We start from the raw sequence: 25,585 nt of genomic DNA on the forward strand, positions 1-25,585 counted from the left end.
GAGCACAAGTCAAAATAGAAGTCCTAGACTCTAGAAAACACACCGCATCATGAGACGTCAGAATGAAACGTTCGCTATTATTCTTCAGTACACAAAGAACTACGGAGAAGTTCACAAATATAAGCTGCATAATGCCCTGAACTAAAGTGAGAATGTTTGTCTCGAGCGTTGCTCCGTAAACTGCGCACGTTACTATAGCAACAGAAGCGCGTTGTGGTCGCCATCCACTCACTCGCACGCACGCACGCACGCAGAGCCGAGAAAGAAGCGTTCCGATGAGTTCATGAGTTTGAGTGGTTTATGAAAGAGCAAACATGTTGTCCGGTGTGACACAGCTCAACGGGCTCGTTTCTAAACAGATCTTCACCGAGAGAAGGTCAACAAACCAGTATGAGGTGAGTGTAACGCGACACATGTCAGTCATCGATTTAACGACGTTTTCCTCGTCGTGTCGCATTCATTTGATCGCCGTGTTTTCCAGACTGTCAGATTTAATCACGAGCTGTCTCGAGTCATTCACCTGCTGGAAGATCCTCTTTGTGTAAGACATTACAGCTGACAGCTTCTGACTGAACGATAAAATCTCTTGTGTAAAGACATTTGAATAAAACCATAAATATCTTTGCAGTCGTCTTTGAAAGAGAGACACATGTTCATGCTGAAGAAAGTGGTGAAGACGTGCCAGCGAGGATTTGTATCCTAAAACATGTTGCTGCAGGTCAATAGCTTTCAGTGTGGTGTGATGTTGTGTGATGTTGTGTAGTGTAGTGTTGATATTCATTTGTGTAGCTCTACAACTCCCTTGATCCCAATTAACTCAATCACAATCAGCATTTTCCTTCATGTAATAGAACTTGATGATTTTCCATGATGTGAGTAGACATGATAATAATAATGTGTGTGTGAGAGAGAGAGAGAGAGAGAGAGAGTCATTATACAGGGTTTTCTTTAAAATGCCCATGTCAAGCTTTTGAGGGATCTTGCAGACATATTTAAGATCATAAACATCTGTGCTGAAAAAGCGCCAGATGATCTGGATTATGGCCGAGTCCTCTGTGATTTACTGCACATCTGCGGGTAAGATCGTCCGCCACTGGTCTTGTGTCTGCTGCGTCACGAGTGAATTTATGTCTGTGCTTTAACTTTAAGGAGGCCCTTCCTGAAGGAGAAGACATCTGATGAGATCAACTACGCCTCTGTAGTGATGGACTGTTTGTCTCAAATGGGTGAGTTCATAGGTCAAGTCAAGTGAGTTTAAATGAGATTTCACTACATGTGCGGACAAATCATACAGTTGAACTAAATGTTGAGTCTCACAGGACCCTTATGTCCATTGATGAAGGGTTTGTGATGATAGGACACTATTGGGCCGAAATACAACTGTCCAAAGAACTCAGAGGAATTAGAGTAAGAATAATGAGATAATGGCCTTTAAAGTTGTTGATCAGAGTCGCGGGAGCTGGTCCATGCGGAGAAGAAGAGTGGAGAGTAGATGAACCCTGAAGAGGAAATTCTAAACTTTACATAGATATTCAACTTGAGTTTATAATTCCCAAAGAGCGGACGGCAGCGAGTCATGTTTGTAGACGTGTTTCTGGCCATCACTTTAGCCATGTTGCTCCATCCACTCACAAAAATTAACTTTTGATATGTATGGTAAAACATTTACTAAATATCTTATGGAACATGATGTTTAATGATTTTTACGCAGACACATCGATCATTTTGACCAATACAATGTATTTTTGGTTATTACGTGCTACTCAAGACTGGTTTTGTGCTCCATTTTCACATGTTTAAAGGAATATTTATGGTTGGTTCTGGGTAAACTCTCCATGCAGCCTGGTGAAGCAAAACAGATCATGACGTGTAACGATGTGTTTATGTGTCTGATAACAGGTTATCTGATGAGAGTTCCAGTCCCAGAGATCAGACGTCAGATCTGTTCTTCTGTGATGGCTTTATACAGCTGTGATAAACCCAGACCTGGTTTAGATGGTGGGTTACATGAGGCTTGCCATGTGTGGACATTCAGCAGCATTGAAGCTTTATTATGTCATGACGTGTGTGTGTCAGGTGCTTGCCCCACGCGTGCTGACTACAGAGGGCTGATGGTGGAACGCAGTGGTCTGGCTGAAACTCTTGTGATGTCACTGCCCCTCATGGAAAACCAGCTGCCAGTCAAACTGTGTCTTCTTCAGACGCTGCAGATCATGTCCCGCACATCAGGTGACATCACTTCCTGTGTATCTTCGCCCTCGTGTCCTTAGGCCTGCCAGGTTTCAGAATATTTGGGTTGAGCACGTGGTGTTACTCTGTTTGCAGAAGTGAACTGTCATTTCATGCTGAAAGCTCAGGCCGCTCAGAAGATCTGTTACCATATGGGTGAACACGACCCGTCAGGACAGGTTCTGTTCCGCTCTTCAGAGATCTTGTGGAATCTTCTGGAGAATGGATCTAAAGAGGAGGTCACCACTCAGCTCAGTAACACGGACTGCATAGAGTGAGGAGGAAAATATATTTAGTTGGGTTTACAGAATGGTCACAACGCAATCAGAAAGGAAGGCTGTGATTGGCTAAGGTCCAAATGGTTGGAAATGAATGTTGGGTTAGGGTAAATAAGTGTGAGCCAGTCTGAGATCACAAGCATTAAAGTCATTCATGTCCCAAGGACTTCATCTTTGATTTGGCCATATACTCTTGGTAGATCAAAGATTGTTCTTTAAATAATGAAGAAATAGGAACAGAAGCAGAAAAATAGATGTTCATCCACATGATTTCACAGCTAATCAAGGTTTTTTTAATTCTCAGAAGATAAGGTTTGTTGCTTAGAACAGTGCTTATGTGATTTTCAAATCACTCAATGGGATAGTTCACCCAAAAATGGAAATTCTGCCATCATTTACTCAGAACAGATATTTGGAAGAATGTTTGTCATTTTCAGTTCTGGAACATCATTGACTACCAAAGTAGGAAACATTTGTGCTCCAGAACTTGACCCAACCCTGAGGGTGAGTAAATGTAAAAAGAATTTTCATTTTTGGGTGAACCATCCCTTTAAGACAAAATGATCAAAAGGAAGAATGTCATTTTTTATTTGTTTCTTTTGAGTGAAGTGAGTCTTACTGTTCTGGGGAAGGTTGAGCTGCTGTGATTGTGATGTGCACATGAAGACACAAGCGCTGTTGATGATTTCTGTCGTGTCGTGTGTGGCAGATCTCTCAAACAGGCTTTTCTACATCAGCTCTTGAATGGCTTTCGTCATTATGATCAACAGCTGAGGAATGACCTGCTGGTGCTTACGTCAATGATCGCAGCCAATCCGCACGCTCCGTTCACTGTGAGTCTCTTCATCCTCTACACAAATGTTGTGTGCACTCTTCTTCAACACCGTATATCTGTGTGTGCGTGTGAGTGTTTGTGTACTCCGTCCATCAGCTCTGAATGTGTGTGTCTGTGTGTGTGTGTCTGTGTGTGTGTGTGTGTGTGTGTGTGTGGGTGGGTGAGTGGGTGTGTGAGTGAGTGTGTGTACTCCGTCCATCAGCTCTGAGTGTGTGTGTGTGTCTGTGTGTGTGTGTGTGAGTGACTGTGAGTGTGTACTACATCCATCAGCTTTGTGTGTGTGTGTACTGTGTTCATTAGCTGTGTGTGTGTGTGTGTGTATTGTGTTCATTAGCTGTGTGCGTGTGTGTGTGTGTGTGTGTGTACTGTGTTCATTAGCTGTGTGTGTGTACTGTGTTCATTAGCTGTGTGTGTGTGTGTGTGTGTACTGTGTTCATTAGCTGTGTGTGTGTGTGTGTGTGTGTGTGTGAGTGAGTGTGTGAGTGTGTGAGTGTGTGAGTGTGTGAGTGTGTGTGTGAGTGAGTGAGTGTGTGAGTGAGTGTGTGAGTGAGTGAGTGTGTGAGTGAGTGAGTGAGTGAGTGAGTGAGTGAGTGAGTGTGTGTGAGTGAGTGTGTGTACTACATCCATCAGCTTTGTGTGTGTGTGTACTGTGTTCATTAGCTGTGTGTGTGTGTGTGTACTGTGTTCATTAGCTGTGTGTGTGTGTGTGTACTGTGTTCATTAGCTGTGTGCGTGTGTGTGTTTGTACTGTGTTCATTAGCTGTGTGTGTGTGTGTGTGTGTGTGTGTGTGTGTGTGTGTGTGAGTGAGTGAGTGAGTGAGTGAGTGAGTGAGTGAGTGAGTGAGTGAGTGAGTGAGTGAGTGAGTGAGTGAGTGAGTGAGTGAGTGAGTGAGTGAGTGAGTGAGTGAGTGAGTGAGTGAGTGAGTGAGTGAGTGAGTGAGTGAGTGAGTGAGTGAGTGAGTGAGTGAGTGAGTGAGTGAGTGAGTGAGTGAGTGAGTGAGTGAGTGAGTGAGTGAGTGAGTGAGTGAGTGAGTGAGTGAGTGAGTGAGTGAGTGAGTGAGTGAGTGAGTGAGTGAGTGAGTGAGTGAGTGAGTGAGTGAGTGAGTGAGTGAGTGAGTGAGTGAGTGAGTGAGTGAGTGAGTGAGTGAGTGAGTGAGTGAGTGAGTGAGTGAGTGAGTGAGTGAGTGAGTGAGTGAGTGAGTGAGTGAGTGAGTGAGTGAGTGAGTGAGTGAGTGAGTGAGTGAGTGAGTGAGTGAGTGAGTGAGTGAGTGAGTGAGTGAGTGAGTGAGTGAGTGAGTGAGTGAGTGAGTGAGTGAGTGAGTGAGTGAGTGAGTGAGTGAGTGAGTGAGTGAGTGAGTGAGTGAGTGAGTGAGTGAGTGAGTGAGTGAGTGAGTGAGTGAGTGAGTGAGTGAGTGAGTGAGTGAGTGAGTGAGTGAGTGAGTGAGTGAGTGAGTGAGTGAGTGAGTGAGTGAGTGAGTGAGTGAGTGAGTGAGTGAGTGAGTGAGTGAGTGAGTGAGTGAGTGAGTGAGTGAGTGAGTGAGTGAGTGAGTGAGTGAGTGAGTGAGTGAGTGAGTGAGTGAGTGAGTGAGTGAGTGAGTGAGTGAGTGAGTGAGTGAGTGAGTGAGTGAGTGAGTGAGTGAGTGAGTGAGTGAGTGAGTGAGTGAGTGAGTGAGTGAGTGAGTGAGTGAGTGAGTGAGTGAGTGAGTGAGTGAGTGAGTGAGTGAGTGAGTGAGTGAGTGAGTGAGTGAGTGAGTGAGTGAGTGAGTGAGTGAGTGAGTGAGTGAGTGAGTGAGTGAGTGAGTGAGTGAGTGAGTGAGTGAGTGAGTGAGTGAGTGAGTGAGTGAGTGAGTGAGTGAGTGAGTGAGTGAGTGAGTGAGTGAGTGAGTGTACTACATCCATCAGCTTTGTGTGTGTGTGTGTGTGTGTACTGTGTTCATTAGCTGTGTGTGTGTGTGTGTGCGTGCGTGCGTGCGCGCGCGCGCGTGCGTGTGTGTGTGAGTGAGTGTGTGAGTGAGTGAGTGAGTGTGTGTACTACATCCATCAGCTTTGTGTGTGTGTGTGTGTGTGTGTGTGTACTGTGTTCATTAGCTGTGTGTGTGTGTGTGTGTGTGTGTGTGTGTGTGTGCGTGCGCGTGCGCGTGTGTGTGTGTGCGCGTGTGTGTGTGTACTGTGTTCATTAGCTGTGTGTGTGTGTGTGTGTGCGTGCGTGCGTGTGTGTGTGTGTGTGTGTGCGCGTGTGTGTTTGCTCCATCCATCAGCTCCACATGAGTTTGTGTGTGCGTGTGTGTGCTGTGTTAAATAGCTCTGTGTGTGTATGTGTAATATGTGTGTACTCTGTTCATCAGATCTGACTGTGTGTGTGTTTTAGGAAAGTGGGTTTATCAAGCATCTCACACTGCTTGCAACATTTCCAGAGTGTAAGTTTCATTTTAGTTTTCAGAGCAGCAAAGTGACAAGTGCAAAAAAGTGAGGTATCACACCTTTGTGTAAGAATATCTTGTGTCTCTCAGTGAAGAGTCACAATCCTCTGGTGCGGAACCTCCGGCTATCCTTCAACCACGAGGACTTTGAGATGAAGAAACTCTTGCTAAACGTGATTGTGGTTCTGTCTAAAGATCTGTCTGCTCTGCAGGTGACTGTTAGGAATGACCCTTGATTTCTGTGAAAGCTCTTGCTGCACCAGTGAGGGTCAGAATGATGAGTCTTTATTTGGTGTTTTTCTGCCGAACAGTTGTTTAGAGAGGGGCGTGTGATGCTGGCCCTGATGCTCTTGATTAAGCCGAGATCCGTTGATGCTCATGGCGGCAGACACAGTTGGACCTCCGGCCAGCAGGAGGAGCTGCAGCTTCAGGCTTTGGCCACGCTGAGCACATTAGCTCCTCTGATGCTGGATGATTACATCACGTGTCAGGCCAACACCTGCCTGCTGCTGCTGCTGGACTGGTGTCTACACGCAGGTTAGTGATGTTGTCTACTGAGTGCACATGCTCTTCATGACGCCGTCAGTGATTGCTTCTCTTCATCCTTCAGACTCGTTCAGCGGGCAGGGTCACAGTTTCCACGGCACCGGCGGACGTGGCGGGAAGAAGGCGCAGATGAGATTCTGCATTCGTGTGCTCAGATCTGTGGTGTGTGTTGGCCATGAGCTGCTGATTCAGGACCTCTGTGATCAGGGAGCTTTAGGACAGCTGTTGGGTGAGAAAGGTCATCATCGTCCTGACCCTAAGCATAACACTACTGCTGTATGTCATTATTGATTTGATATTGTGTGTGTATGTTTAGGGGTGCTGCGATGGTTCTTAGACACACAGGAGACAGAAGATGACGTCTCTCTTGAGATACAGATGGACAGTCAGCTCATTCTGTCGGTGCTCTGTGAGGGGGATCTGCACAGGAAGGTGACACAATCCTTATATACTGTAGCAGACCCTCTGTGTTTGAATCAACCCTGCCTGCACGTTCTGTAGTGTGTGTGTGTGTGTGGACATGTTTTTATATCCCGGTGAGGACCTAAACCTGAATGCACACCAACTCATGGGGACTCGTGACACTGTGGGGACCAAAATTAAGGTCCCGATGGGCAAAAACATATAAAAAATATACAGTTTGTTCAGTATAGAATACGTTACGCCTATGGACTGTCCCCACGGAGATAATAAACCAGACGTGTGTGTGTGTGTGTATTCAGGAGCTGTTTGGCAGTGATGGGGTGGAGATTCTGCTTCAGTATTTAAATGTGGATGCTCAGCTGATCTTCAGTGGGTTAGGTCATAATAAACTGCTCCTGTCCACCGTGGACTGTGTTTGGTGAGACGCAAGCACACACACACACACACACACACACACACACACATATTTCATTGCTTTTAAGTGTTTGATAATAGGTTTTTATTCAAATGGAGTGTTGGATGTGGTGTGCGTCCACAGGTCGTGTGTCATCGGCTGTTTTAATACGGAGGACGTGTTTTTGGAGAGACGAGGTGTTCATCTGCTCCTGCGTCTGCTGCAGGTGATGGGGATCGAGAATTTCTCTGACCTGCCTTTTCTGCTGTTTAGTTTCACTAAATGCTCTTTTTGGAATGGACAAATAATAAATGAAGAGAGAATGTTGTTTTGTGAAGGCGAGCCCCAGACATATGTTGAGCACGCTCATCGGGACTCTTCTGGAGTTGTGTGAAAACCCGCAGGCACTTCCTCACGTGCTGAGCTGGAGAGGAGAGAAAGACGTCACTGCCACGCAACTCCTCCTGCAGATCTGGAGGAAAGAGGAAGAGCTGATGGGCGTCACACAAGACCAGCGGGGAAGTATCACAGGTACTGATCACAGTAATATTTTTTTTAAAGACTTGAAGCTAACGCTAATGCTGTCACTCATAGACGTGAAACAGCCTGAAGATAAAACATCATCACATGATCTCAGCGCTTCAGTCAGAGAAGTGTCAGAAAACCTGTGTGCAAACATCTACTGCCTGTTCTGCAAGCTAGGTAAAGCCAAAAAAAAATGGAAGGTATGGGTGGTTTCACAGACAATGCTTTGCTTAAGCTAGGACCACACATAAGTTAGTGGCAGGATATTAAGTTGCTTTTATAAAAATTTTGAGACAAAACAATAACACTGATATAGTATCAGTTAAGACAGCTCAAACATTCATTTTAGTCTGAGACTCGTCTGTGAAACCAAACAACTTTCATCTTGTAGCTGGACACAAAATATAATTTTCAAGATACCAGTGATGAGATAATCATTTCAACTGCAGGATTTCAACAGCTGTCAGGTTTGAGCACCGCAGATGACATCACACTCAGCATCATCAGCCAATACTTGGACTTCAAGGTAAATCATGAAAGATGTTTCTCTGTAGCCATCACACACCTGACATGAAGTTGGAATGTTTGTCAGGTGACTGACGTGTGGGCAGAGATCTCAACTGAGCTGTCTGATGAAGGGCTGATGCTCATCTCCTCTGATGATGAAGCCCTAAAGAGCATCAGACAGATCGCTAAAGACACGACCGAGCATGTGCACACCCTGCAGCAAAACATTCTGGACCGGCAGCATCACGTTAATGCACAGGAGGAGAGACGGATGTACGCTGAGGTACAGTGATTGGTTGAGGAGTTTTTGGGGAGGGGCTCAGTTTGTGATTCGTGTGGGTGTGTTTGTGTTGTAGATCAGCTTCACTCATAAGCAGAGAGAGTTAGCTGCAGAGGCCTGGAGGGATTACGTTGCCAGGACATCCAACTACAGCATCTTAAAGGTGGGAAATCTTTAAAGAGAGTGAGAGGACTTTTTTTGACTCTTTTTACTTATTCCAGACATTTCTATGCATGTCAGGAGTTTAAAAAGCTACGAGATGAGTGGAGCACCAGAGGCACAGATGTGACATCACACGTGACCCTCGATGGAACCCTGAAACAAGAGAACTCTTCAAACGCCCTCTCGCATCACTAAACCATGACCAGTGACATTTATTTCATATACAAACAGACACTACAGTACCTTCAAACCTCACTTGACCAAACATCTAAACTGCTGTTTTAAAGTCTTTATTCTGTCATTCTGAAGAAGCATCAGAGCCAGCTGCATAAGCAGACACTCATCTAACCCTGTGTCTCACTGTGTCTCTGTCTTCACAAGGACTTATCAGGCTAACTTCAGTCTGAAATCTTCTCTTTATGTAACAAGAAGTAGTCTTGGCAGCTCATGCATCCCTGCGGTCATCTGATCTTAACGTGTTAAAGAAGGTTTTATAATGAACAATAAAATAAGAGTGCAGATGCACAGCAGTTTGTGTTTATTGACTGTAAATCTCACACAGCCACTGCATCACATGTCACTTGTGTGTGTGTATTATCATAGAATGAGCTGGTTCTATCTACATGCACCGCGGTGCGTGTCCCCAATCTCACTGCTAGATGTCGGCAGAAATCACACGATGGTCCTTTAAAGAAAGATGCATTTGTTTTGAGCGCAGGGTTACAACTTCTATACAGATCAAGAGCGGCTTTGTTTTAGATCTAGACGTGTAAACATGCAAATATACATGTAGTGTCTTTATATTGTAAAATGAAAATGAGTTTCTTACTTTTGAACAAAAGAGAGAAACCAAAGAACCAACATGAGACCCAAGAGCACACAGAGAACAATCCACAGACCCGTGAATGTGCAATAAAAACTGCGTGATTCTTTCATTATCTGTCGAATATTTGTGTGTTTGATCCGGTCAGGTCGGGTCATAAGCTTCCGTAGATGGCGCCAAATACTGACATTCTACGCGAACACGGCACGCGCGTGTTTATGAAGCCCACCTCACTCCACGCCCACCCGCACGCGCTGCAGCTCTCAGTAACAGTCACCTGCGGACACTACAGACTGTGTGTATTTGTAATGAACACACGGTTAATGTGAGTTTTGTTGTCGTTATTTCGGCGGTGATGGTCTCGTGTGCTGATGATGACTCGGATACTCCCGCTGCTGCTGCTGCTCGTCTTCTGCTGTCTGTCTGTCCGCTGTCTTCAGAATCAGTCCGATCAGCAGCATCACAAAAGAGCTTTTCCCGTCATATCGATTCATTATGAGGCGGTTCGGACGCCTTTTGAGGTCGCGCTCTGGATCCTGCTCGCGTCACTCATGAAACTCGGTGAGAAATAAACAAACAACTTTTTATTACAGTTCCAAATATCACATTAACATCATTCATATGCTCTTAATTATAAGTTAAGACATGACGACACGCATATGACGCCATTATTACCATGTTTGTTTTCTGAACATCAGAATTGTGTGACTTTCTATAAACAAGTTAATAATATTGTATTCAATTTCTCTGTTTGTGCTGACCTCATGCTGAGAGTTTATCTCAGTCTAAACCCGTGTGTGCGTGCGTGTTTGTGATCAGAGAATTGTGGGTGTGTTCATCTCTGTGTCAGCACTGAATGTTGATAAACACTCTTCTAGTGTGAATGTGAAGGCTGATAAATTTAGTGATAGACATCAACACTGACCAATAACAGACAACCAGTTTTCTAAGTGAAATTCATATAGAAATGTTTCACTGGAGGAAACTGGACAAAGCCCAGAGCTCATGTCAGTGGTTCACTTCATTCCAAACATGTTCACATGACTTTATATATGCAGGGCTCTAGAGTGCGACTAAACCTTATTTTTCAATGGTGCGACTTAAAATTATCAGAGGTCGCACCGGTGCGATCAGCCATTCGAGGGGAAAAAAGTCTCCGCAACTCTGAAAGTCTTCCTGTGATTCAATAAAAGACACACATTAGACCCATATCGTGGTCTAAACCAATCAATGATAGTGAGGGGCGGACCCCCCTCTGATTGGCTGTGGTCCAGATATTCCTGCACGTGAGTGTACCACAGGTCGCATTAACTATAAATTCTCTGTCATTGACGGATTTTTCGCCCGTGACGGAAAAATCTGATGGCCGCCCGTCATTTTGGCGGATTACAATGAGGGCAATTTGTAAATCCCCATTTCACTTCAGCGTGATATGCTCGAAAAGCAACCTGCGTGTTTTCACCTGTTATTGTTACTGACAGTTCACCTATCCAAGTAAACCACATAACATGAAGAATGAAGGAGTATTAATGCACATTTCCCGCCAGTCCTGTATAAACTATGTCACGAAAAGTTTTTTATACAATGTTTTCGTGAGTTGACGGAGCTCACAGTCTGCAGCACCAGGAGTTATCACCGCTCCGCTCCTCACGCGAGCCGGACCGCGATCGCAAAACATACAAGAGATGATCAAAAGTCTAGATAAACACACGATAAACAACGTAAAACTTGCTTCACTGCTTATTATTTGTTGTCCGTAATGTTTGCTAATTTCTTGTGTAGTGATAATGTCAGAGCTCTCGTTCTTTAAATGTGCTGCACCATTTTCATTACTTTCGTTTTATTCAAACGGTTTTGTACAGTATTTTTATAGACTTCAACACTAGGATTTTTTTAAATAAATTGTTAATAGAGTAAGTCTCTCACCACTGGAAAGTGACTTTTTCTTGTGATACGGGACTGTTGTGCTTTTAATTTCATCATTGACCTTTAAACACGATTTACTCCAAATTCCGTTCCTAAAAATCACAGCGCTTCAGTCGACATCAGCCATAATTTTTGTTAAATACACAAGATATGAGCAAAATAAAAAGTGATTTGGAAAGGGCTTGAATATGGTATCAAAAACTGTATCGGCTTTATTGGGCATTCGGTTGTATCACAATACAACAAGTTCCGGGACGCCAGTACAGCGTGATGACGTCACGAACATACAAATTAGCACCTAACACCACCTTGAACCATAGTGATGGGTAATGACAGATTATGACGGAGTTTTTACGAGCATGTTAGTCAAAATGACGGACAAAAAAACACTAGCGCAACCTCTGGTGTGTACGTTTGAAAATGCGTGTGCTGCAGTGAGACAGAGAGGTTAGGAGACTAATGCTGTTAGTTAAACAGAGTGACTGTAGAAGGGGATGATGAGAGAAGATGAAAAGAACAATTCACAACTTTTTCGTAAATAATGTTAATTTAAGGCCTGATCCGTCCAAAAATCATAAGCAATGCTCCGACACAGAGCCTTCAAGCATTGGTCCATTTATCTTTAGATCTTTTAAGTTTAAATTTCACTTCACTGAAGCAATTTAAGCACCAACACTTTTTCAGTAAATTACCTTTCTTGTAAGTTTGTGCTTCAAATAAAGAACTTAATGTTGAACAGTGCTCCCCCGTGACCCGAGGTAGTTCGGATAAGCGGCAGAAAATGGATGGATGGATGGATGTTGAACAGATGGTAAGATAAACATTTACAAGTAAATTTTTCCCATATGGACATTAAACAAAAGTGAACTGGTCAAAGCAGGTAAATGTTAAATGCGATGCGGTCTAAAATTTGGGTGCACCTAACTTTTGTGCTGGTGCACCCAAGAAAAAAAGTAAGGCGCACCAGTGCAACCAGTGCAAAAAGTTAGTCTAGAGCCCTGATATGGATGTAAACACACACAGTTCTCTCACTTTATGATACCACGGTCGGACTCCTAAATGTAACATGCTTTTTGTGAAGCCCACTTATCCATGTGTGATGATAATGGGACAAGTTATTGTTCTCAAACAAAAACAAATATAGACAACTTTGGAAGGAATAATTGTATCAAGAAAGGAGAGCTAATAGAATGAAGACTTTGAGAAGTGAAATGGTCATAATGTTCACTAGACAATTTGAAATCTTTCATTCCGCTGAAGTTGTCTTGGAATATTCTGAAAGCTCTTGATCCCAGAACATTCATGTTTCAAAGCTTTGTTCATTTCACACACATCAGATCAGATCAGATCAACCATCCTACTGGGACAGAAGCAGATTTGTGTAATATTTTTTTTTATAATTTAGTCATTTGGCAGACGCTTTTATCCAAAGGGACTTACAGTGCACTTATTACAGGGACAATCCCCCTGGAGCAACATGGAGTAAAGTGTCTTGCTCAAGGACACACTGGTGGTGGCTGCTGGGATCGAACCAGCAACCTTTGATTTACCAGTTCAGTGGTTTAACCCACTAGACCACCATCTCACATGCATCTCACATTTGTGTATTTTTCTTCTTCAGGTTTCCATCTGATCCCACGTCTGTCCAGCGTGGTCCCCGAGAGTTGTCTGTTGATCGCTGTGGGTTTACTGCTGGGCGGTTTGATCCGTGTGATAGGTGAAAATCCCCCCGTGCTCGATTCCCAGCTGTTCTTCTTCTGTCTCCTCCCTCCCATCATCCTGGACGCTGGCTATTTCCTGCCGATCCGACCTTTCACGGAGAATGCCGGCACCATCCTAACCTTCGCGGTGGTGGGAACATTGTGGAACTCCTTTTTCGTGGGGGCGGGGCTGTACGGAGTGTGTCGTCTGGAGGGCGGCGGTCTCGCTTCGGTGGACCTGTTGTCCTGCCTGCTGTTCGGATCGATAGTGTCAGCCGTGGATCCAGTGGCCGTGCTCGCTGTCTTTGAGGAGATCCACATCAATGAGCTACTGCACATCCTGGTGTTCGGAGAATCGCTGCTCAACGATGCCGTTACTGTGGTGAGAAACACCAGTCCGTCCCTGCGTGCTAATTCCCATATTATGTGTTGAGAGATATTTCACCCACACCTCGCTGCTAGTCACTTTTATTCATGAAGCGCTTCTTGTTGTTTGGATGTTACATGTTTGCTTGTTTGCTGCAGGTGCTGTATCATTTGTTTGAGGAGTTTGCTCACGTGGGCGAGGTGACCCCGGGCGACGTCTTTCTGGGCGTTCTGTGTTTCTTTGTGGTGGCTCTGGGGGGCGTGATGGTGGGCGCGGTGTACGGCGTGCTGGCTGCTTTTACGTCAAGGTTTACTGCGCACTCGCGTGTGATCGAGCCCCTCTTCGTGTTTCTGTACAGCTACATGGCGTATCTGTCTGCTGAAGTCTTCCACCTGTCCGGCATCATGGCGTGAGTGTTTCTATCATGTGACAGGTTAAGGTCTCCGACTGGATGCTGTTTCTGACCAGTCTCGTCTGCTGCCTCAGGCTCATCGCGTGTGGCGTGCTGATGCGGCCGTACGTGGAAGCCAACATTTCCCACAAGTCTTACACCACCATCAAATATTTCCTGAAGATGTGGAGTAGCGTGAGCGAGACGCTGATCTTCATCTTTTTAGGCGTGTCCACAGTGGCCGGACCCCACGTTTGGAACTGGACATTTGTCAGCATCACAATCGTCTTGTGTCTGGTGTCCAGAGTTCTGGGTAAGGGTTGATATTTTATGCTGTGACCGTATCGATGTCTGCTTCAGTCACTGAATTATTGAAATAACACTTTGTTTGGCTACTGCTTCTTTAACATTCACCACAAATTCAGAGAAAATGTCATAATATTGCCAAGACGTTTGACACACGCTTTATTTTGTGCGATATGAATAGCAAGGCATGATTATGATCAAGTTGATGTTCTGCTCTCTGGTTAGGTGTGGTCGGTTTAACGTACATCATAAATAAGTATCGTATGGTCAAGCTGAGCGGTAAAGATCAGTTCATCGTGGCATATGGAGGATTGAGGGGAGCTATTGCCTTTTCTCTGGTCTTCTTGCTGTCCAGCGATGACTTTGCAATGAAGAACATGTTTCTAACCGCCATCATCACCGTCATCTTCTTCACGGTTTTTGTGCAGGTGACTAAATAAAAGTCCCATGAATTCATATTTCCCTTTGGTTCACACTTCACGCGTCTCTTGGGCTGTTACAGGGGATGACCATCCGGCCTCTCGTTGATCTTCTAGCTGTGAAGAAGAAGAAACAGAGCAAAACTTCAATCATTGAGGAAATTCACACACAGGTGATGGTGTCGGAAGCTTTACCCACAAAACCCTTTCTGGCAAAGAGCAAAGATCTAACTAATGAAATGTCTGCTTTTGTGTGTCGTGTAGTTTATGGAGCATTTGTTGGCTGGAATAGAAGGCGTGTGTGGGCACTACGGACACCGTCATTGGAGGGAAAAGTGTGTTTCATATTCATGACGCTGTTCTTCAGACACTTTTAGCTTTATGATCATGAAAAAAATGACACACTTATAATCAACTTGTGTAAGAGAGACAATGTGCAGTGTGGTGTAAACTCGTGCTGACATGATTCTGAATAACCCTTCTGCCCATATAGACTGAGGGAAAGATTGATGGATTTAATGTTATTATTTGATGACTAAACAAGATACTGTGAAACATACCGAATGTCACCGTATATGTTCTTGAAACGACATGAATTATGATAAAAAGTGCTCTGGTCATCGCTCAGATGTTGTTGTGCGTTTATCTGGCAGGATGAATCGTTTTAATAAGCGCTACGTGAAGCGTTGTCTGATCGGTGGAGAACGCTCGCAGGAACCTCAGCTCATCTCCTTCTATAATAAAATGGAGCTCAAACAAGCCATGATGCTGCTGGAGAGCAACAGTTCAGCCAGTCTGAACACTGCAGGACACACAACCACCACAATGTGAGTCACACACACACACACACACACACACACACACTGCTCACACGCTCTTTACATGTGTGTGTGTGTGTGTGTGTGTGTCTGCAGAGAGCAGAGCAGCAGAAGAACTCTAAACATTTCTAAAGAGCGAGAAGAAGAGATCAGAAAGATTCTCAGAGCCAACCTGCAGAAGACCCGGCAGAGAGTGAGATGTGTTTGAATATCACAATACTAACCCCCCTTAAATACATTTACCCCACAAGTGAGAAACACATGCCTAATCTGAATTTACCCTTTGGAGACGTCCTCATAGTCAAAATTGTAAAAATGCAAAAATGTTCTTTTAAGGTAAAAATTTGGTTAGGTTTCAGTTTTTATAACTAGAAATCCATGGAATATGTGTGTGTGTAGTTACGCTCATACAGCAGACACACACTGATGCCAGATCCTGCAGAAGATGACTGGAGCGAGACACATCTCAGAAAACAGCGTGTGGAAATCCAGAGACGGGTGAGCATCACTTCATGTTACATCTGAACAGTTTATGTACTGTCATCTTCAGAGCGAAGGACTTTTTCTTTGGTGTTTATCAAGAATAATCTAACCATATTTTGATAGTATGGCTGTTGAGCTCTTTAAAGAATCTTCAGATTTGTGTCAAGAACAAACCACAAACCGTACCGTATGTTCATGAATCACATCACAGATGATGGGAATCTCCTTGATTTGCACACGAACGTCTTGATTTGAAAAGCATGTTTGTTTCAAATGCAATAATCCAATTGTGTGGATTAATTAGAGTATGTTGATTGAATGTTGCACCATCTTGGGAGGATCGCTGCTGGTGCATTCTATGCAGTGTTTTGTTTTTCTTGTTTGATTAGGAAATATAACTATAGTAGGTCGGTATTGCGGTGTTAAAAACCCTATTAGCATCACAAAGAATCCTTCAGGACAAGTACATAGTTCTTTCACTATTGATTACTCCACATATCAAACAAAACAAGTAACGATACATATCAAAACAATAATAACAGTGGAATGTGATCCTCCCAAGATGGCGACGCCACCGCAACATGCTACATAGAGCGTGACATAAGCTTCACATTCTCTGTTTAAGAGGTAGGGTTTACAGAAGAATGAATGTTTGGTTATGTCTGTCCGTCTATTTTACAGATGAGTCTGTTTCTAACTGGTCCTGCTCATCGACAGGAGTCTCCACCAATGAGACGAGCTCGCTTTGAATCAGGTGCGCCACTAACTAGTGTTTCTTCTCTCTGTTCTCTCATGCTGGTGATGTTGATGATGTCATTACTTCTTCCAGATAACCAAGAGCATGTGACCAGGCCGAGTGTTCCGTTGAACGTTACTCCAGTTTCATCCGTCCTTCAGGACTCAGTCACAATAGACAATGAAAGCGAGAAAAGTGATGAGTCCAGATGGAGACGACACGGAGGAGACGAGAAACAGGAGGGTGAGCGAGGAATCAGGGGAAGGAAGCCGAGTGTTACCTTTGCTTTAGATTTGGACGAACAAAAACGTTCCCGCTGTCTGAGCGATCTGGGTCCAAACCAACTGAACGAAGACGATGAGGAGTCGTTTTTATCACATTGATCACCTCACAGTGTTTGTTTCATGTGTGTTTAAAAAAGTTGATTGTGAAACTGGAGTCAGTGGTCTGGCGAGTCGTAAAAGTCTAATGCTTAAAATCAAAATGTGCTTGTTTGTTTGTTTTAATGCAAATGATTTTGGAGCACACAGTGAAATTAAAATGGTAAACAGATGAGGATTTTCCTCCTGAAGAAGTGTGATCTACACAAATGGTCTCAAGTTGTATATACAGTAAATTTAAGTGTAAGGGGTCATTTGTTGCTTAATTCTGAGAACAGTCGATCTTAAAGCTCACAGGACTCATTTGAGAGTAAAGCGTCACTGTGGAAGAGATCTGCTGAGACTTCATTAAGACGATTCATAACATACACAATAACACAAGCCAAGTCCCACACATGACAACGTCCTCTCACCGTGAGCTCAGTGTGGATTAAACTGCTGTTTGCTGGACGATGATGGCTGTAGATTACAGTGGAACTTGGAAACTTTATGAACAGGAGAATGCAGAAGAGTTTCTCAGAGCCATCTGTGAGTTACAGCAAAATAAAAGTCTGGAGATGTTTTTCATGTGTGTATGCATTATGAATGATGTTTTTATCGACAGCTATTCCAGTTCTGTTTTTTAAAATGATAAATGAAGTGAAACCTGTAACGACGATTCATCAGAATGGAAATGAATTCACCATCTGTGTGAAATCTGCGGTGAGAAGTCACACAAACTCCTTCAGCATCGGCACAGAGACTCTCTTCAACACCATAGACGGAAAGCAAATCAAGGTTCAGAGCATTCACGTGGACTTTCTGTTATGATGTTATTACTGTTACTGTTTGACTACCAAAATATATCTAGAAGAAACTTCGCTTTTTTGTCGTAAATGTCAAAACATGATCTGCACACAATCGCAGTTTTTTCTTTATTACCAGCGTCACTTTAACTGTCATCATTTACCGGAAGCTGTTCGTGTAACATCTTGATAATGACACGTGAATCAGCGCGCGGCAGGTTTCAAAATTCTTTGAATCAGTTTACACCGGAAAAATGTGCTTCACTGAACCGAAGAAGTCTCTCCTAGATCTCTCAAGAACAACGAGGCAATAATGTGTTCGGACACTTTAAAATAATGGAAATAACTGGTCAAAAGACCTGAATGATTTGATTATAGTTCACAGTCTCACCTGCGTGGCTGGTTACCTGATAGCACAATCCATCTGGTTTACGTCTTTTTGACGTCTAGAGGTACATCTTCAATACACAGTTTGCTTAACTTCAATACATCTCGTAGACGTCTGGATGTCCGTAAAACATCTGCTAAACATCTAAGAAGGAGCCATTTCACATCCATTCTAAATCAGACACATTTTACAGCTGTGGTTCTCAACTCTGGCCGCGAGATCCATTTTCCTGCAGAGTTTAGCCCCAACTCTGATAAAACACCTAAAAAGGCTTATCAGTGACTTCAGGAACAGACGCGTTCAATTTAATGTTGGGCTGCGCAGATTGTTTGGGATATCGCATTAAAGTACCGCGAGAGCGATTCAAATGCGTTCCGAGCAATCTGCACTTTAATCGCTCTCGCGGTACAATCAAAGTCTATGAGGGGAGTCATAATCTGGCGGGGGGTGCAAATTAGGCACAACACCGGCTAAACTCGGCAGGAAGATGGATCTCGCGGGCTAGAGTTGAGTCTTACAGAGACAGCAGACGTCTCCGAGACGTATTGCAGATGTCTAGCAGATGTAAATGCAGACGTCATATAGACGTAACCCGGATGGAGTGGACTATCAGTGCACGGTTGCCAAGCAACAGTGACAGGTGAAATAAATAATTCAAAATAATGACCCAAACGAATGTGCACACGCTTTCGACCAAGACTTTTTTAACACTAGAAGACCCACTTTTACACATTATGTTTATTAATGTGTATAATAACATTTTCAACTCAGCTTGAGAGTTGATTGATTTCTTTGATATGTTGATCTTTTTGTTCTATTTTAGGCAACAGCTCAACTGATGGATGGCAAGATTGTGATTGAGACGGAAAAATTCACACATGTGAGAGAGATTGATGGAGAGGACATGATAGAGGTTAGACGAACATTCTTTTTCATTAATGTTAGAAAATGTAAAGCAAAAATTGTCTTTTTGTTGTTGTTGTTGTTTGTTCCAGACAATTACTTACGGAAGTGCTAAACTCATCCGGAGAAGCAGACGCATATAATTTGACTGCTGTTTCCTACACCATCCAAATGTAATAATACATGATTTTGTCTTGTTTAACCGTGTGTTTTGTGCATTAAACACGTGTCCAAATGCTTTAGTTTAGTTTATTTGTTGTCATCATTGTTTAACAAATGGAGCCCTTCACACCTGGATGAAGATAGTTATGACATAAGACAGTTCTCCTGTCTGCCTGCAGTTCTGGCGTGTGTCTGTAGGGGCGCTGTGGGCGTTGAGTGTTTGTGATTCTGCAGTAGTGCGTAAAAGCATCTGGGAGTAGCGCGTGAGACTTTTAGCACGTAAAGTGTCGTTTATACTCCTTAAAGGTTAAATATTCATCATGTCTCGATACATGAGGCCGCCCAACACGTCACTCTTCGTCCGAAATATTTCCGACAAATCTCGGTAAGAGAAACTTTTGATTTGGTTGACGAATTTGCTCAGATTGTATAGCTTGATGGCTAACGTTATTCTTTAATCCATCTTTATTTTACTAATAAAACGATCGTTATTTTATATGGCTATGTGCATTTTAAAGATCGTCGTCTTGTTTTTGATAACGTTAAGTGCTTTGATTAGTAATAATTGTTTCATCGTGTTATTAATAGAACGATTAATTTACAATTCCTGCTACTGTAATGTGTAACGTTATCTCATGAATCTGAAGGAGCACATGTATCTATTAAATGTTTATCATGACCTCAACCGAAATGCTTGTATTACTCCTGAAGAAATAAAATATGATTGAAGTTCTTGACGGATGAATTCTGCTGTTTATTATCATGATGTAAATTAAAGGTCTGTGATGTCGCAGTGTTTCATGTGACGCTATTGGTCCTCCTGAGATCTTTGAAATGCACGGATGTCATCTTTACTGAATCTCTAGTCAACAGTGAGCTACATTGCTGGCATGGAAGTGAAAAGCTCAGTGCATTATGGGATACTGTACATTGGCTGTAATCCAGAAATATGTAAATTCAGATGCCCTTCAGACCGTCACCACGTCCCCATGAACGTGTACTAAACATGCATTGTTTTCGGTGTCCAGACCAGAGGACCTGCGCAGAGAGTTTGGCCGTTATGGCCCCATTGTTGATGTCTACGTTCCTCTCGACTTCTATTCACGGCGACCCAGAGGATTCGCATACATTCAATATCCTTTTCATTTCAACTTCAGTTGCAGCCGCTGTTCTTATGGTTCTTGAACTTCGCTTTATGGGAAAAGCGCACTATAATACACTTATTTCTAACCTTTATTTCTCTGTTGTTGCCTCAGACTGTGTAAAGGTGTCCAGTCGTGGAGCCCGGCACAAAGACAGAGTTAAGAGCCCGGTGTAGTGTAGGACTAAAGCCCAGCCATCAGCGTCCAGGCGAGAAAGAAAGATTGCTACTGACAGAAAGGCAAAAGTGCTTAAAGAAATTTAAAGCTTGAAGAGACAAAGAGGAAAAGAGGCGATCCGGTGGGCTGCAAGCGCTCGGGTTTGAAAGGCAAAAGTACCAGGCAATTCAAGGGTCGTCTTGGTGGCATTTTAAAGAGCGTAAAGATCAAGGTCAAGGTAACATCTTGTATCCTACACCATTCAGGACCTTCTTTTGATTGACGTTAAGCATAAATAGTTGCCTTAAACCTGAAGTAGTCATTGTGATGAATCGTTGAAGGACTGCAGTCAGCATATGCCATTGTTTGGTCTGTTTGAAGATGTCTTGTCCAGTCAGTGAATGTTGTGACGATGATGAGAAACCTTAACAGCACAGCATGTTTGAAGATGTCCGTGATGCTGAAGATGCATTGCACAATCTGGACCGAAAATGGGTGTGTGGACGACAAATCGAGATCCAGTTTGCGCAGGGAGATCGAAAGAGTGAGTTCTGTAATCACACAAATTACATTTCGAGATAACAGCTGAGTTTTTTTCTTAATCTGATATAAACAGTTTTTCATTCGTAGCTCCTGGTCAGATGAAATCCAAAGAGAGACACTCCCCACACAGTTCCTCTCGATATGACGACAGCGATCGAGACGGTAGACGCAGACGCTCTCGCAGCCGCAGCAACAATAGACTCAGATCCCGCAGCCCATCCAACGAGAGGCGTTACAGGAGATCTGAGAGTCCCAAAGAGTGAGTCTGTGTGCGCTCTGATGTCACAATGATAACCTTTGCTTGTGGTGGAGCTGTCAGAGGATAAATGTATGAAATAACTTTTAAATGATTTCCACATCAGGTCCAGAGGAAGACGCAGCCGAGAGTTTGACAGGTATTAATGGTCCAAAATAAAGAACTGTGTTTGTTTGTTATCATCTTGTCTCTCTTTGCTAACGACTCTCAATCAACATCTAGACTTGATCAATGAATATTGCCTTCATAAAAATGGTTTTATCTTCTTTGGAAGATACATTCTTATCAACCCACATCTTCATTCATGTTATAACATACTTTTAGTGTATCAATTTCTTTTGTTTAAATAGATTAAGGATTGCTATCAGTTGTATTTTGCATCTTAACTAATGGTCGCTTGAATTCTGCAGGCGCAGACCAGCTGCCCGTGACCAGCAGAGTTCTCGTGGAAACGACCGCTCGCGCAGCAAGAGCACCTCCCATTCTAAAAGCCGAGGCGCTCGCTCCAAATCTCTCAGCCCACGGGATCAGAATGATTTCCACACGGAGAGGCAGGACGGCCTGAACAAAACACGCGAATGTTCCCCGTCACGCTCTCGCTCCAAGTCAGGCTCACGATCCAGGTCTCGCTCGCGATCGTGGGCAGGCCGCAAGTCCTGATTTTAACACATTGCTGTTGTTATCATAATAGATTTGTGTTGATTTTTATTTGATTGTTTTTTTTGGGTGCAGTTTAAAGGGAGTTGAATATTGTAGGCCTGTATGTCTTTAAATAGTGGCTCTTTTTTTTAAAGATTAACTAATTTGTTATAATTCTAAAAACATTGGAAGGTTTATTAAACGATGGTAATTGGATTAAGATTACAAATGCAGCAGCTTTGGCACAATAAGAAGTTTGGACGGCTTTAATTATTTTTCTATGATATTTTACTGTTTGTAGGCCAGGAATTGATCGTCCATGTCTTCCAAGAGTGTTTTGAATGTGTTTTTATTGTGACGTCTGCAGGTCTTTTACATGTGACCTTAAAATGAAATAAATTTCACTTTTTTTCCCAGTAGGTTGTTGTTTTATCTCATTTAATTTGCTTTGTGATTCCTTAACCAAGTAGGTCAATGATGCTGACAGTTATGTGGTTTTATGTGTAGATTTGTAATTATTAATGACATTTAAATGCCCAAATAAACTGAGGTTGTTAAGATAAAGTTAGATTTTTCAAAGCTGGGCTGTTCGATAAGTCGTCTTTTGTTTAAAAAGTCAATTTTGAATGGCCTTAATTTTCTGTGTGAGATCTGATACACACAAGAATAACATTCAAGTAAGTTTATTTCTCATGAAGGTTCAAAACAGAAATTCCCATTGTGTGTAGTTTTGTTTGTTCATGGTCATTTTCTCAGAAAACACACAGGCTGTGTGCAATATCAAACATGTCTCATAAATACATCCCATAATCCATTACCTAGCCAGAATCTAACTGGTTGAGAGCAGCAGTCATAGAAAATGTTCCTGCTTCCTCTGGCCATCTATTCTTCAAAAATGGTTGAAAACTATGTGCCGGAGGCAAGCTGTTGAATGAATTGAAAGAGAGTTGCTCATGTATGAAAGGGGACATGACTGATCGATCGTTAATCTGGATAATAAGTATTGACAGATTGAGAGTCGCTCCAGAGGGAGCCACCATGATTTTACTTTGAAAGGGTTCATTTTGTCATGTGTGAAATGATCAGGCAGCTGCACACTGTCCCACTGTCTCACTTTTTTCAAAAATCAGTGTGACTATGTTTCTGAATCTGAAAATTTATGAAACCATCTGTTATTTTCCAGAGAAGAAAGTCATCCAGTAAATAGGACAATTTTTTGGGTAAGCTTCTCATGCAGTAATTCATTGATTCCCACGTAACAGCGTCTGTGATGTAAGTGATTGAAGGGTCTACACGTCATCACACTTCAAGCTACATAAGGACAGTTATGAGTTGAATTGACTGATTGGTCTGAAAGAGCTGCGGGCCTTTTTCGCATTGATTCTGTTCAGCAGCTTATAAAGTTTGCTGTGATCTAGTTTTTTCGAATACAATTAGGCTTGTAAAAGTTAGAATTTCCTTGGTTACATTGTCATTCTTCAATGTTTTAATGTACAGTGTTTGTCCCTCCCCCATGTAGATTTCTATATCCATATAGAATGTTCCAAATCTCAGTTATAATTCAAATGTGGCACATGAAGCCAGTGGCACGTGGCTGCACAGTTTTTTCTCCCAGCTGTAACGTGCGGCTCACCACAGCCCGGCCCAGAATTGTATCGATCGTTTGTGGTTTTCAACATCCAGCTAACCTCTCTCTCCCCATGTAGACTTGTGATGTCCATGTGAAGATGGGAGACTGGAACTTCTTGGGAGGAATTCTAGAGGAGGTGCACATCCACTCCACCATGGTGGGAAAGATCTGGCTCACCATCCTCTTTATCTTCCGCATGCTTGTGCTGGGCGTTGCTGCCGAAGACGTATGGAACGACGAGCAGTCCGACTTCATCTGTAACACGGAGCAGCCCGGCTGCCACAACGTCTGCTACGATCGCGCCTTCCCCATCTCACTGATCCGCTATTGGGTTCTGCAGGTCATTTTTGTTTCCTCGCCCTCCTTGGTTTACATGGGTCATGCCATTTACCAGCTGCGTGCCCTGGAAAAGGAGCGTCACTGCAAGAGAGTGGTTCTCAGAAGAGAGCTGGAGATGGTAGATGCAGAGCAGGTGGAAACTCGCAGGCGCATTGAGAGGGAGCTGCGACAGCTGGAGCAGGGTAAGCTCAACAAAGCCCCCCTCAGGGGCTCGCTGCTACTGACCTACGTGGCACACGTTGTAACCCGTTCGGTGGTAGAAGTGGGTTTCATGATGGGCCAGTACCTGCTGTACGGTCATCACCTGGAGCCTTTATACAAGTGCGAGAGGGAACCGTGCCCCAACGTGGTGGATTGTTTCGTCTCTCGACCCACGGAGAAAAGTGTGTTCATGGTGTTCATGCAGGGTATCGCCGCTGTGTCGCTGTTCCTCAGCCTGCTGGAGATTCTGCATCTAGGATATAAAAAACTGAAGAAGGGAATTCTGGATTACTATCCTCACCTGAAAGATGACTTGGGTGACTATTACGGTAACAAGTCCAAGAGGAATTCTGTGGTACATCACGGACGTAAAGCCACCATACCGATGGTTCCAAGCGGATTCACACTCCTGGAGAAACAGGACAACGGACCCACGTTCCCCTCACTCATAAACCCTTTATCTGCTTTTGTGCCAACCCAGGGTCACCCTGTACCATCGGGAATGGATATTCAGAGGGAGAACAAGGACATTGTCCCAAGTCCCCTGGAAAATAACAGCAAATCCAACCATACGGGCAGCAAGACTCGCTCTCCACTTGTGCCCAAACATGACCGTGATCCAGAGCGGTTCACGTCTGTCTCGCAACACCCGGTGTCCAACAGCTCAGATTTCTCCACCCTACCAGTAACCGACACCATTTCTTGCCCAGTGGTGTTGCGCAAGCCCCGGAGATTCAGCCCACCCTGGAACTGCAGCACAGTTATGGAGGGAAATGGTTCGGACAGCGGAGACTCTAACAGTGAGACAGCAAATTGTGGAATGAGGACTCGATGCGGCAGAGGACTCGATGCTGAGACGCCCGACTCACGACATCACAGTTCAGTAGAAAGTCCCACGATCTCGCCCAACCGACGAACATCATTTGCAAGCAGCAACAGCAGCAGGCGAGCTGCCAATGACCTGCAGATATGAAACAGGCATGCTGTTCAGTCTGTTCAGGCATTGATTGACATCAGAAATATATTGATTCAAATATAGTTTGTGTAAGCCCGTTTTGCTAAATCTAGAATCATATGACTTATTAAATACTTTTGGGCATTTTTTACTCTAGACCATTGTAGCGATAAAATGTTAGACTTTTACGATGAAGAATTATTGACCTAACAGACATATCTTACTGTTCATATTAATGTGTGTTGTGCTCTGTGCTGAACTTTTATTAGCATTTAAATACATGTGTGGGGGTTGTGTGTGTCATCAGTTAAAGATTAGATTTTTGTGAAATTTTAAATAAAAGATGACAATGATAAGCAATGCATTTTTCACATCTTCCATTTGTCAAGTCATGTGACTTGATGTTCTGAGTAAGAAAATTACACATTTTTGTGAAACGGTTACAATCTATACATGGATAGTTTGTATCAGGCTAGAAAAATAATTAATTTCAGCAGTCAATGTGAATAAAGCGCCGAGACGCTCGGTGTACAGAATA

General features: G+C 43.4%; 4 protein-coding genes across 21 annotated transcripts; all 4 read left to right on the forward strand.

Moving 5' to 3' along the window:
• Positions 1 to 16: 16 nt before the first annotated feature.
• Positions 17 to 9,101, forward strand: LOC130415432 (cilia- and flagella-associated protein 69-like). Of its 6 annotated transcripts, none has more exons than XM_056741135.1 (22): positions 24 to 395; positions 482 to 541; positions 629 to 694; positions 968 to 1,077; positions 1,150 to 1,226; positions 1,900 to 1,998; positions 2,077 to 2,229; positions 2,326 to 2,503; positions 3,217 to 3,340; positions 5,711 to 5,759; positions 5,853 to 5,974; positions 6,074 to 6,299; positions 6,373 to 6,546; positions 6,625 to 6,740; positions 7,031 to 7,149; positions 7,270 to 7,351; positions 7,464 to 7,656; positions 7,720 to 7,827; positions 8,100 to 8,176; positions 8,243 to 8,440; positions 8,514 to 8,600; positions 8,678 to 9,096. In XM_056741135.1, exons 1-22 carry the CDS (start codon positions 315 to 317, stop codon positions 8,792 to 8,794), a joined length of 2,616 nt encoding a protein of 871 aa, XP_056597113.1. In that variant the 5' UTR covers positions 24 to 314; the 3' UTR covers positions 8,795 to 9,096. The 6 variants fall into 6 exon arrangements, 5 of the variants coding, with proteins under 5 accessions (XP_056597111.1, XP_056597116.1, XP_056597113.1 ...); XM_056741136.1 differs by having other exon boundaries at positions 26 to 395; positions 6,373 to 6,537; positions 8,678 to 9,094; XR_008905923.1 differs by having other exon boundaries at positions 17 to 395; positions 7,464 to 7,827; positions 8,243 to 8,430; positions 8,678 to 9,101.
• Positions 9,102 to 9,666: 565 nt separating this feature from the next.
• Positions 9,667 to 17,363, forward strand: slc9a1b (solute carrier family 9 member A1b). The gene is made up of 12 exons (XM_056741140.1): positions 9,667 to 9,983; positions 12,970 to 13,430; positions 13,574 to 13,824; positions 13,902 to 14,119; positions 14,338 to 14,540; positions 14,615 to 14,704; positions 14,796 to 14,866; positions 15,185 to 15,358; positions 15,446 to 15,542; positions 15,749 to 15,847; positions 16,514 to 16,586; positions 16,662 to 17,363. Exons 1-12 carry the CDS (start codon positions 9,794 to 9,796, stop codon positions 16,949 to 16,951), a joined length of 2,217 nt encoding a protein of 738 aa, XP_056597118.1. The 5' UTR covers positions 9,667 to 9,793; the 3' UTR covers positions 16,952 to 17,363.
• Positions 17,345 to 22,341, forward strand: LOC130415437 (serine/arginine-rich splicing factor 10-like). Of its 13 annotated transcripts, none has more exons than XR_008905925.1 (6): positions 17,345 to 17,476; positions 17,553 to 17,725; positions 18,945 to 19,034; positions 19,117 to 19,197; positions 20,443 to 21,028; positions 21,101 to 21,242. XR_008905925.1 is itself a non-coding variant. In XM_056741142.1 (6 exons), the coding sequence occupies exons 1-6, from the start codon at positions 19,507 to 19,509 to the stop codon at positions 21,941 to 21,943; spliced, it is 729 nt and encodes a 242-aa protein (XP_056597120.1). In that variant the 5' UTR covers positions 19,362 to 19,506; the 3' UTR covers positions 21,944 to 22,341. The 13 variants fall into 13 exon arrangements, 12 of the variants coding, with proteins under 12 accessions (XP_056597132.1, XP_056597120.1, XP_056597125.1 ...); XM_056741142.1 differs by lacking the exons at positions 17,345 to 17,476; positions 17,553 to 17,725; positions 18,945 to 19,034; positions 19,117 to 19,197 and adding exons at positions 19,362 to 19,571; positions 20,215 to 20,319; positions 21,390 to 21,422; positions 21,694 to 22,341 and having other exon boundaries at positions 20,925 to 21,028; positions 21,115 to 21,286; XM_056741147.1 differs by lacking the exons at positions 17,345 to 17,476; positions 17,553 to 17,725; positions 18,945 to 19,034; positions 19,117 to 19,197 and adding exons at positions 19,416 to 19,571; positions 21,390 to 21,422; positions 21,694 to 22,341 and having other exon boundaries at positions 21,115 to 21,286.
• A 111-nt stretch (positions 22,342 to 22,452) lies between these two features.
• On the forward strand, positions 22,453 to 25,493 carry gja9b (gap junction protein alpha 9b). The gene has a single exon (XM_056741141.1). It carries the CDS (start codon positions 23,650 to 23,652, stop codon positions 25,063 to 25,065), a length of 1,416 nt encoding a protein of 471 aa, XP_056597119.1. The 5' UTR covers positions 22,453 to 23,649; the 3' UTR covers positions 25,066 to 25,493.
• The last annotated feature ends 92 nt before the right edge of the window (positions 25,494 to 25,585 follow it).

Source organism: Triplophysa dalaica, chromosome 25, assembly GCF_015846415.1.
Source record: "Triplophysa dalaica isolate WHDGS20190420 chromosome 25, ASM1584641v1, whole genome shotgun sequence".
Classification (NCBI taxonomy): Eukaryota; Metazoa; Chordata; class Actinopteri; order Cypriniformes; family Nemacheilidae; genus Triplophysa; species Triplophysa dalaica.